The sequence below is a fragment of the Cornus florida genome, unplaced genomic scaffold (genome assembly GCF_030987335.1).
Source record: "Cornus florida cultivar Cherokee Brave unplaced genomic scaffold, ASM3098733v1 CherokeeBrave_3.0.0_Hap2_Chr02, whole genome shotgun sequence".
NCBI classification, from domain to species: domain Eukaryota; kingdom Viridiplantae; phylum Streptophyta; class Magnoliopsida; order Cornales; family Cornaceae; genus Cornus; species Cornus florida.
In genome coordinates this window covers 13,977,759-13,988,913 of record NW_026775572.1, presented here as the reverse complement: position 1 = coordinate 13,988,913, position 11,155 = coordinate 13,977,759, and the positions used below count along the sequence as shown (strand labels likewise).

The window sequence follows — 11,155 nt, the reverse complement described above, 5'->3', positions numbered from 1 at the left end:
TTATTTAATAAATGGGTTGAGTTAGTGTTGAGATTCTTGACACGATTATTAAATGGGTTGGGTTTAGGCTTACCTATTTAGTATAATACTCTTACATGGACACGACTCACGAACACGAATTGCCACCCCCAAGAATGACCACTCCCATTCCCCTATTTGGTCAGACCAATTAATAAGATGAAATGAAATAACTTTTAAATTAGTTTTTACAAAATACCATTACTTATAATATATCAATTATATTAACGAAATGACATATTTTATTATTTTAAAATGAAATAAAATATAACTAGCTTATACCAACTAATGCATTTTTGTAAACTCTATGAAAATTATAATTACCTTACAAAATGTAAGAAAAATGTACAAAATCTTAATGAGTTGAAGAAAATCTATTAAAAATTTAAAAAAAGACTAACAATTTGTTGTGAACCGAGACCTCACAAATACTTGCTTTTATTTATTGTAAACCCATCGTATTAGAGCCCTAAAAATAATTACATTTTTGCAGAAGAATTCACTTGGGTGTTAACTGTGCTTTAGTCCAAAATCCGGTATAGGGAAGACGTATTTTTCCTGATCCAAAAGCATATATGCATTCATACTTAGTAAAAAATGTTTACTATCAAAAATGCCTGTGGCTTTTTCAATCAGCAATTTTTCCAAGTCAATGAATTTAATTTTAAGTAACTGAGCGTACATAATTTACAGGTTGAAGACTCATTTGGGCATATAGATCTCATCGGTATCTTTGTCTGCCTGTCAGACAACTAGAAAAAGGGTAAGAGCAGAGAAGATGCTCTAAGAAACATATAGAAATGTTTTTCAATGTACGAATTCTAGAAATAGAGAGAGGAGAAGTATCAATTGTAAGCACATACATGTTGCGTAACATTGTGAACTTGGCACCTCAATTGAGATGGGAGATCTGGATAGTTGGGGATTAATTTGTGAGGTTGCAGTTCTACTTGCTGCAGAGAAAGAGAGAGAGAGCAACCTTGTCGGTAGATTTGTCTAAAATGAATCTAAAAAGATTTTTGGTACCCCGGATAGAGAGACCTTGGTGGTAGATTTGCTTACAACGAAGCCAAAGGGTATTTTTTTGTCTTTGATTTATTTTATTTTATTATTAGTGGAAATGGAATAGTCTTGTCTTTGATTTATTTTATTTTATTATTAGTGGAAATGGAATAGTCATTTTACTTCTTAAGAAGAGGAATGAACATTCCACATTTTTGATGGATTGGTATTCCCTGAGAATACCTTGGAATAACCATTTCACTTTTAATGTGACATACCAAACAAGAGAATGAAAACAAAAATATTCCATTCCAACTTCATTTGATTTCATTCACTCACACCAAATATGGCCTTAAACTTATGTTATATAAATTCATTGTCACATTGTGAAGTTAGGATTAAGAGGAGGCAAAAACATAATTCCATATTTAAAAGGATAGTTGTGATATTTGAATAATAATAATTATTTATTTATAAAGTTAATGTTATAAATATCTTTTAAGATTGAAATGCAGATGTAGAATAGTGGAGTAGGAATATTGCCTTTCAAATAAAAATTAAAACTGTTCTTTTGGGAATAATTACCGTCAATCAAATGAACTCGCCGACATTATAAGAACTTCATTTTCTTTACGAAAAGATCGAATCTCCAATATATAATTGGTGTGTTTGGTTGTACTTTTAAGAGAATAATAATAATAATAATTATTATTATTATTATTTTGGGAAGAATAAGAAACAAATGAGGCAAATGGTTCTGGTCCTAAAACACACACATATGTGTACGAAATTAGGGTGGATAGGGGGAGAGTGAGCCAGCCGAGTCAAAGGATATTCGGTTGACGTGGTCAACTTGCCAGCCTTAGTTTCTCTCTTCCTTCTTCGTCCTTTCGGCTGCTGCTGATATCAGTGTCATTTGGTTGGATGGCATTTCCTCCAATCCCTCCTCTAAAAAACAAGAATCCGTTGTTCAAATAAATTAAATTATAATGAATATACGGAGTATATGACTTTGTATAATTACTTTTAATTTTTTCCTCGTATAATAAAAACATCCAATTATCAAATCTACAAAAATTTCATATATATAAATATTTAAATCACATACATTGTATCAAGACTCATCTCACTGTTTCTTTATAAAATAAAACTATTTTTAATAATATCCAATTTATCTCATTCTACCATGCGTCCACGTGGAGATTCTTTTTTATCAATCCACTACTAATATTTTCGTTACTAAAAAATGAGAGTGTCAGTCATTGGTTAAATAATATTAAAAAATAAAAAATAAAGATCTGTAATAGGGAAAAGTAAAGCTGGTCAGCACTGTCCTCTTGAGATGTTTCTCGGCAAACACGGGCTAAAAAAAGAAGAAAACGCAGAGCACTTTGACAAACGCTTTTCATCAATCAGTCTATCTATCTATCATCCTCGCACACTCGAACATGATCATCGATCAAGCACCTTTTTCTTGACTTTCTCTCTCTATTCATCTTTGCTGGTACTAATTCTCTCTCTCTCTCCAACTATATATTTATATGTATGTGTATACAACACACATAATTACACTAAATCTTGTTTCAGATTTTCTAATGATGATATATGCTTTAATCATTCAGTAATTAGTACGATCTGATACGAGATTCTTTCATTATTCAGCTAGATTTGTTCTTTTTCTTTGCATATATATATGTATGTATATATATTGATGAGCTTGAGATCTGAATTTGGGGTTTATTGTGTGAAGCTTTCTGGTAGATAATTGATGAGAGAGAACATTTGATGAGGAACAATTGAAAGAGGGGATTTTTTTTCGTTTCATGGGCAACACATGCCGTGGATCTTTCGGAGGAAAAGATTTACAGGGCTACAATCAGCCCCAAGAACAGTTCATTTCCAAGCGCAATACTTCTTCTAGGAATTCTAAACATTCTAATCACTCATCTACCACCTCATCTACGACCTTCGATTCTCAACAAATAGTTTCTCAAGAATTCTCCAAGGATAACAACAACCCTAAGAAGGACAACAATTATTCCCCTGTTAATCCACCAAAAGAGACCATCATGAGCCGTAGGAGTGAAAACCCTTATTATGTATTGGGTCACAAGACCCCTAACATTCGTGATCTGTATACATTGGGTCGTAAATTAGGGCAAGGACAATTTGGCACTACTCATTTGTGCACTGAGAATTCTACGGGTATTGATTACGCTTGTAAATCTATTTCCAAGAGGAAGTTGATTTCGAAGGAAGATGTGGAGGATGTTAGGAGGGAGATTCAGATAATGCACCATTTGGCGGGTCACAAGAATATTGTGACGATTAAGGGTGCCTATGAGGACACTTTGTATGTTCACATTGTGATGGAACTTTGTGCCGGGGGTGAATTGTTTGACCGGATTATTCATAGGGGGCATTACAGCGAGAGAAAGGCAGCTGAATTGACCAAGATTATTGTAGGAGTTGTTGAGGCGTGCCATTCTCTTGGGGTTATGCATAGAGATCTAAAGCCTGAGAATTTCTTGCTGGTTAACAAGGATGATGATTTCTCCCTCAAAGCCATTGATTTTGGATTGTCAGTTTTCTTCAAGCCAGGTAAAAGAGAAAAAAGACTACTTCTTTACTTTTTTTCCATGGTATTTCCATGATTAGGAGCATATTAGTGAATTAAAGAACAAACTTTTTTGCTATGTATTTTTTAAAAAAATTCTATGTTCTTGGATCTATAATGTCCATTATTTTTATTTAAAGGATTTCTTGGGGTTTTTTTTTTCGTGAATACCTTTATATGGCTAACAACAGAGCCTACACTTTATGTCATATGAAGAGTCGAAAATTCTCCTAAGGTCTTGTTGCTTATGGTATTATGATCCCATATGATGTACAACCAAAATTTTCTGGTTTTGAGTTGCAAGGCTTGTTTAATGTAGTTGCAAGGCTTGCTATTTCAGGTCAGGTTTTCACTGATGTGGTTGGAAGCCCATATTATGTTGCTCCTGAGGTGCTTTTGAAGCATTATGGGCCAGAAGCAGATGTGTGGACAGCGGGGGTCATACTCTACATATTGCTAAGTGGTGTGCCACCCTTTTGGGCCGGTATGTGTGTTCTCTGATATTAGATTATTAGCGTAGCACAAGTTTTCAATTTTTGGATCCAGTGTACTGAAATTTCTTTCTATGTGTTGTTCAGAAACACAACAGGGGATATTTGATGCTGTTTTGAAGGGTCACATTGATTTCGATTCAGACCCCTGGCCCCTAATATCTGACAGTGCAAAAGATTTAATTCGGAATATGTTACGCTCTCGACCTTCAGAACGGTTTACTGCTCATGAAGTTTTAAGTATGTTAATTTTTCTCGGATTTACCTTATTAGCCAATATTTTTGACCATTTAAGCTGGACAGACGTGGAAGTGATTTTAGCTTTCTTGACTGTTTAGACACCATTGCTTAGTCACTCCTCAATACGTTGTTTGGCCAATCTTTTTGACCATTTAAGCTGGACAGACGTGGAAGCGATTTTAGTTTTCTTGACTGTTTAGACACCATTGCTTAGTCACTCCTCAATACATTGTCTAAGATTTTGTTCTACCACAAATGAATACTAGGTTGTAGTATGATCATGCGAAGGGCTATGCAATTCCCATAATGTTGAGACCCAGAATTTACCTCATTGGCGCAATAGGTTTTCAGATTCATTAAAAATGTGGTCAATGCTTTAAGCCTTTAATTAGAATCATACTGCATCATAATCAAGTCATACACATTATATCAACCACGGGACATATTAAGAATGAGGAAATGTAAAAGCAGAAATGAATTATAATCATTTATGAATTTCTGCTTAAATGATACATTGTAATGAAATTATGTGCGTGATCTCTAGCAAAGGCTGCAAATAGCTCATAAATCATTATGTCAGTAGCACTTTCAGGTGTTGAAGTTGGTTAAGTAGTAAATTTTTATCTTTCCAAATATTTTTTTCAGTTCAAGGACATTGAGGGCCTGGATATATTTTTCCTTAAGTAGGAGGATTTACCTGTTTATAGAAATGGTTTCTCTAATTAGCTTTCACTTTTATTTGTGTTTTAACCAAAATAATGTTATAACCGAGCGGTATATTTCTCATCACAATATTATAGGTCATCCTTGGATTTGTGAAAATGGAGTTGCTCCTGACAGATCACTGGATCCAGCTGTACTTTCTCGTCTCAAACAGTTTTCTGCAATGAACAAGTTAAAGAAGATGGCTTTACGGGTATGCTTATATAAATTTAGAGTTACAAATTGTATGATAAGCTGGATTATCTGTAAATGGTTGATGTTACCACTAGCTATCTTACTAGGTTGGCGATTTATATACAAGACATTTTTAAAGGATTTTTTGTCGCATGAGTTGGACAAAATAATCTGTTCTGTCCTAGCTTACACTGCAAAAAGTGGCCATCTTGGACAGTTTATCACCTGATTTAGAGAAACTTTATAGGCTATATATTTGTTCACTCCGACATTTTAGTCTGACTTTATATAAGATGTTTTCTGTCATTTTCATAATTGCTTCATATATACCTATATACACACGAATATTTATGCTATGGTTTCCCCCTTGCTCCTATGTTTGTTGTTTGGATTATGAACCATTGAGTAGATTTCTGAGGCTATTCACCATATTTGCTGTTTGGCATTTTACTTGAAAAGCAATTGATGCATCAATTCGCAACATGTTTCTTCTTTGAGACAAAAAGTTGGAACTCTGCATGACAAGAAGTTTTGCCACTGCCTGGTTTGTGCATCAGGTAATAGCTGAAAGCCTCTCAGAGGAAGAGATTGCTGGTTTGAAAGAGATGTTTCAGGCAATGGATACTGACAACAGCGGTGCAATCACATTTGATGAACTTAAAGCTGGTTTGAGAAGATATGGTTCTACATTAAAGGATACAGAGATACGTGACCTTATGGAAGCGGTAAGACTTCTATTTCTGTTTTTTTTCTCGCCCCCATTTTGTTTTTTTGCTGGTGTTTGCCTTTTTTTTTTTCTCCTGATAAGTTGCTTTAGTTTGGGTTTCTTTTTCTTTCTTGTTTTTATTTAGTTGATTATTTTTTAAATATTTAGATGAAATCAGGATTCCTGAGCTAACACTTGCATCTAGGACAATTGGCAACCATGTCAGTGTATTGTTTTCTTGAGTAAAACTTGAGGTTATATTGGTGGGAAATCTGGTGGTGTTACATTAGAATTTAGAAATTAGGCTCTGCTTGGTGCCTTTATCAAAGTAAATCTTGGGAATGGTATTATATTTACTTTTGGAAATCTTCCATTTAATTTGTGTTTGCTGTGAATTTTGGGTTGATAGTTTTGGGTTTAGGAAATTTTATAACAATCACAATGATTAGCAGTGTGGTTAGCAGAACAGTACAACAGCATGAGCATACTGCTGTTCCTGAATTTTCTTTCTTTCCTTCTTTTTTTTTTTCATCCCCTTTTTATAGTGTTAGTAGGAGTCTTATGACATTAACATTGTGACACCTTATCCACTTTGGAGGAGTTCCCTCTTTGGAAGGCATGAAGAGATGTGTTATGCTGACACTTGCACGTGCCTGTCAGCCTTCATGAAATCTAGCATAAACTGAAGATATATATATATATATATATTCAGATGGTACTTACCAAAAAAAAAAAATTCTGATGGCTGTTTATGTTAAGGATTTCTTACATTGAACAGAAATTTAGTCACTGATGTAATTGGTAAATTTCATACTGATTAGGTGACGCTTTTCTGATTTATGACTCTTGACAATAGGGAGCTATATATAGGTCACCTGTGTGTATATATATATATATATATTTTTTTTTTCCTAGTTGGTAATCACACACACTTGTCTCTTTTGAGACTTGAACCACTGACCTCCCTTTGGGAAGTAAGAGGCTGATACGCTAGGCCACTGGCCCATTGGTAGGTCACCTGTAGATGGGATCTGTTCAAGTGCATATGCCTTGGTTCCATCATAATCAAGACCCACTTTCTTCCTCATATTGTTGTAGGAAACCCAGGACACATATATTTAAATGTGATATAGCAAATGAAGGATTACCTTTCACATTTTTCTGTAAATTGCTGCTGAATTTTAGATATGAAGACGACTTTGATCTACGAGGTATTGTGCTTATAGTATCTCTTTGAAGTGTTATATCGCTTCGGGTTGCCGAGTGATGATAGTTGTTTTCAGGCTGATGTGGACAACAGTGGGACCATTGACTATGGTGAATTCATAGCCGCAACTATTCATCTTAACAAACTAGAACGTGAAGAACATCTCATGGCAGCATTTCAATATTTTGACAAGGATGGAAGCGGTTATATAACAGTTGATGAGCTCCAGCAAGCTTGGGCAGAACATAACATGACTGATGTTTTCCTTGAAGATATCATCAAAGAAGTTGATCAAGATAATGTAAGTTATCATTACTTTATCATCAAAGAAGTTGATCAAGATAATGTAAGTTATCATTACTTTGGGCGGAAATACATTATTCTCTTTTCTAATAGAAGAATAGGCGACAGTTTACTTATTTTATGATTACTTACAGAAAACACTGGTCTTCTGTCATAATTCTTTGATGTTCATCATGTCTGGTCAAACTAAAGTTGAACTGCGTAATATTTTGTTTATGACCCTTTGATGCACTGTTCCTTGATATGTCAAAGTGACCTTTAATGGGGCACATTGTATATTTCAAACTCGTCATTATCTGAAGGAAATCAAGAACTGACTTTTTTTATCCCTCTCCAATACTTCAAACACCATTTTGTAGCACGAAGATGCATTGTAATTCTCTCTTCAAAACGAAAGTAACATCTCTTTCACAATCACATGCACTTTTCAGAATGATGTCTTATCAAAGTATTAGATGAGTTTTGAGAGAAGCTTTCAATGTGCATTATGTGCCCCAGGAGTGGCAATAATTAACACCAAAATGGATATGTTTGGTGGAATTTCGTATCTTATTCGGAATTTAGCATGGCAGTACAACATATATAATTGTAGAATTTGGAGAAATAGATTTACATTTCAAAACTGGTTCTCACCTCAGCTGATTTTTGCTATTTTCGTTTTGTTTTTTCTAAGGTTGATTAGTGTCAACATTCTAATGGATTTTGTATTTCCAGGATGGAAGAATTGATTATGGGGAATTTGTCGCCATGATGCAAGGCAATAATGCAGGAATTGGAAGACGGACTATGCGGAACAGTCTGAATATAAGCATGCGAGATGCACCAGGAGCTAAATAGGCACATCATGTACAGGTACTCTTCCAAATATTTATTTATTTTTTATCAGATAAACTATACAATTCATTTGCTGTTCCTTTGTATGTGTGAAGGATTATGAAAGTTGGTAGTACTCTTCAATTACTGGAATGATGTCAGGGAAGCATTTATGATCTATCTGTGTAATTGCATACTTGATTTGATGTTGAAGACATATTGAAAAAATACAAGACTTAACATGCCTGCCTTTTTTAAAGAAATAGCACCTGACATTTAATAGTAGCAGTTGGCAAATTGAATGGTCGACTGATTCGTCATTCCTTTCGTATGAGTGGAGGGAATTACATTAGTCAATATACCATGTTGAGGTGGCGGTACATAATAAAGGAGGGTGGTAAAGGATGTTTCCACTGCAAGATGGATGTATGGCACATACCTTAACACACCATTGTTATATAATGCCAACATTTCGTTCATATTTACACATTAAGTTTGAAGCCGAAGTAATATTGATATGGATAAATTTATCGCTGGAATTCCTAATCTTTCATGACAGTGGGCCTTATCTAGGACCTTTTTGAGATACAGTAGATCCCATCTGCAACACCCAGTGAATTTATTCATCAAGTTTTGTGATTTGCAAAATTTATTTTATCATATGGGAAACAGTCTTATTCTCTGTCTAGAGTTTGATCCTCAAGTTTTGTGATTTCAATTGTAATTTCATATTCTGACTCAGAAAATTTGCAGGTTAAACAGCAAAGCTAGAAAGGAAGTCCAATGATTATTAAGCTTGAAGGGTACAATTTCCGATCCATCCTCGATTTATCTCCTTGTACAACATGTCACGCAAAATTTGGATTACCGAAGGTTAATTTGGCAGCATTTATAGGTCCTGCTTTAGTGTTTTTGCTGCATAACTCAATTGTGTTGTAAGCTTTCAAAACTAAAGTGCGAGTGTTTACAGCCATTCAAGTTGCTAAGTTTTTGTTTTTTGTTTTTTATTTATTTATTTATTCTGCGGTATTCTTTACTTGGGACTTTGTGCTTATTTTTAAGGAAGAAGAAAGTTAATCTTCAATATTTTCCCACATCAGAATTTGCAAATGAGAGTTTTATCTGCACAAGTCGAACACAATTTGTGATCATTTTTTTTTTTTTTTTTTTTTTTCAACGCTGCTCGTTGCCATGTAAGTGTCGAATTCAACATCTTTAATGTATTTATAAATTATTAGCAAGAAATGGTTTCTACTCAAGTTTTTTTTTGTTTTTAAATCACATAACAAGTGAGAGGATAGAGGTATAGAAAATGGAGATTAAAACCCATATTCGTTAAGATTACACTGGAAATCACCTTCCTTTGTATAGTCAATCTCTACCTAAATAAAAATAAAAATGATACGTATTATGTACTTCTTTCAAACTTTTTATGTTTGTATAATGGTGGTAATAAATTTCAAATATACTCTTCTATGGGTTTTACAACTTTAATTGTTTTTATAATTTCAAGGCAATAAGAGTAAATTAGAATTTTATTTTAAAAGGTGCATTAGATTTTGAACTGTGACATGCCAACAATAAAAAAAGGACAATTATTTTGTAACAATCAAAAATAAAAAGCCAAACACTATTTTTGGGATTATAAACAATAATTGACGCACCCCAACACAATTTATATTAATTAATGAATTGAATAATTGGACTGCATCTGCTAACATCAGTGTGTACAAATAAAAACAAGACATAACAAATTACAAGTTGAACTACCAAGTTCTCTTACAATAATTACATCTTATAAAAAAGATTTTCTGTTGTTCCTTTCCTCCTATTTACACCCAAAACCCTAGACATGGTAGTGGCAACCAAACCTTATACCTGAAAAACATAGATATGGAAAGAGTGAGCTTAAAGCCCAGTGAATGCAATATTACTACACCAGAGCAATATAAACAAATATTATCTGATAACTTAAATTAAACTTCATTAATATATAACTTCCAGCTTTACATGCATTAAAATATAGTACTCTCCTTCTAGGCCAGAATATGGATCTTATATGATATAATACTTTCATTCCAGGCGAGAGTATGAATCTTATATGATATAGTACTCTCTTTCTTGGTCAGAGTATGAACCTCATATACTATTTTTTTGGCCAGAGTATGGACTTTGTATAATATAGTACTCTCCTCCCAGGCCAGAGTATGGACTTTATATAATATAGTACTTTCCTTCTACGGATCTTATATAATATAGTCAAATTATATAAGCATCTTCATTTCATATAGGAAAATGATAAGGAGGCCGAACTGCAAACCCTGAAAAAACGACCGAATCTTTCGTGGCAAAGCCACGTCAGATTCTATAAAACCTCGTCGCCCACCGGAGAATTACGTTGTTCGCCGGCCGTTACTGCTAAACTCATAACCGACAGGCTCCATCTGAGCCGCCGCAGCCCAGCCCGTCACCAGCTCATAGCCGTCACCGCCGCTGCACCAAACAACGTCCATCACAGTCGATAGTATCCGAGCACTACCGCCGTCACCATCGATCTCATCTGCCTAGCCGAAGCCGATCTCTGCCATCACCGTCGCTGCTCTAGCCACAGCCGCAGATCTCGACTTCTTGCCGCTGCCGAGTTGAGCAAACAACATAGATTAGATCTCTGCCGTCGCGACTCAATGTCGAAGCCGATCTCTGCCACCACCGATCTGATATGCTGTAACACCAGTGAGTTTTTTATAATTGAATATTATAAATATAGATTTATATATGGTGAAGTGGTTTAACCGATTTATTTGGTACTTTAGGTTAATGGAGAGTTAAATATATAGGTACGTGGATTTACCATAGGTACG

The 11,155-nt window shown here is 34.5% G+C and overlaps 1 protein-coding gene across 2 annotated transcripts; it reads left to right on the top strand.

The window, feature by feature from the left end:
• The first annotated feature begins 2,301 nt into the window (after positions 1 to 2,301).
• On the top strand, positions 2,302 to 9,388 carry LOC132293762 (calcium-dependent protein kinase 26). 2 transcript variants are annotated; one of them, XM_059791373.1, is made up of 9 exons: positions 2,302 to 2,524; positions 2,771 to 3,621; positions 3,978 to 4,121; positions 4,216 to 4,368; positions 5,169 to 5,284; positions 5,823 to 5,990; positions 7,255 to 7,524; positions 8,196 to 8,333; positions 9,048 to 9,388. In XM_059791373.1, exons 2-8 carry the CDS (start codon positions 2,844 to 2,846, stop codon positions 8,316 to 8,318), a joined length of 1,752 nt encoding a protein of 583 aa, XP_059647356.1. In that variant the 5' UTR covers positions 2,302 to 2,524; positions 2,771 to 2,843; the 3' UTR covers positions 8,319 to 8,333; positions 9,048 to 9,388. The 2 variants fall into 2 exon arrangements, with proteins under 2 accessions (XP_059647356.1, XP_059647357.1); XM_059791374.1 differs by having other exon boundaries at positions 2,304 to 2,524; positions 7,255 to 7,479.
• The last annotated feature ends 1,767 nt before the right edge of the window (positions 9,389 to 11,155 follow it).

Excerpts from the sequence above, each read along its gene's own strand:
- LOC132293762 (XM_059791373.1), top strand. The coding sequence starts at position 2,844 with ATGGGCAACACATGCCGTGGATCTTTCGGAGGAAAAGATTTACAGGGC. Across the intron at positions 5,285-5,822 it reads TAAAGAAGATGGCTTTACGG|GTAATAGCTGAAAGCCTCTC; the intron begins GTATGCTTATAT and ends TTTGTGCATCAG. Across the intron at positions 7,525-8,195 it reads AAGAAGTTGATCAAGATAAT|GATGGAAGAATTGATTATGG; the intron begins GTAAGTTATCAT and ends TTGTATTTCCAG.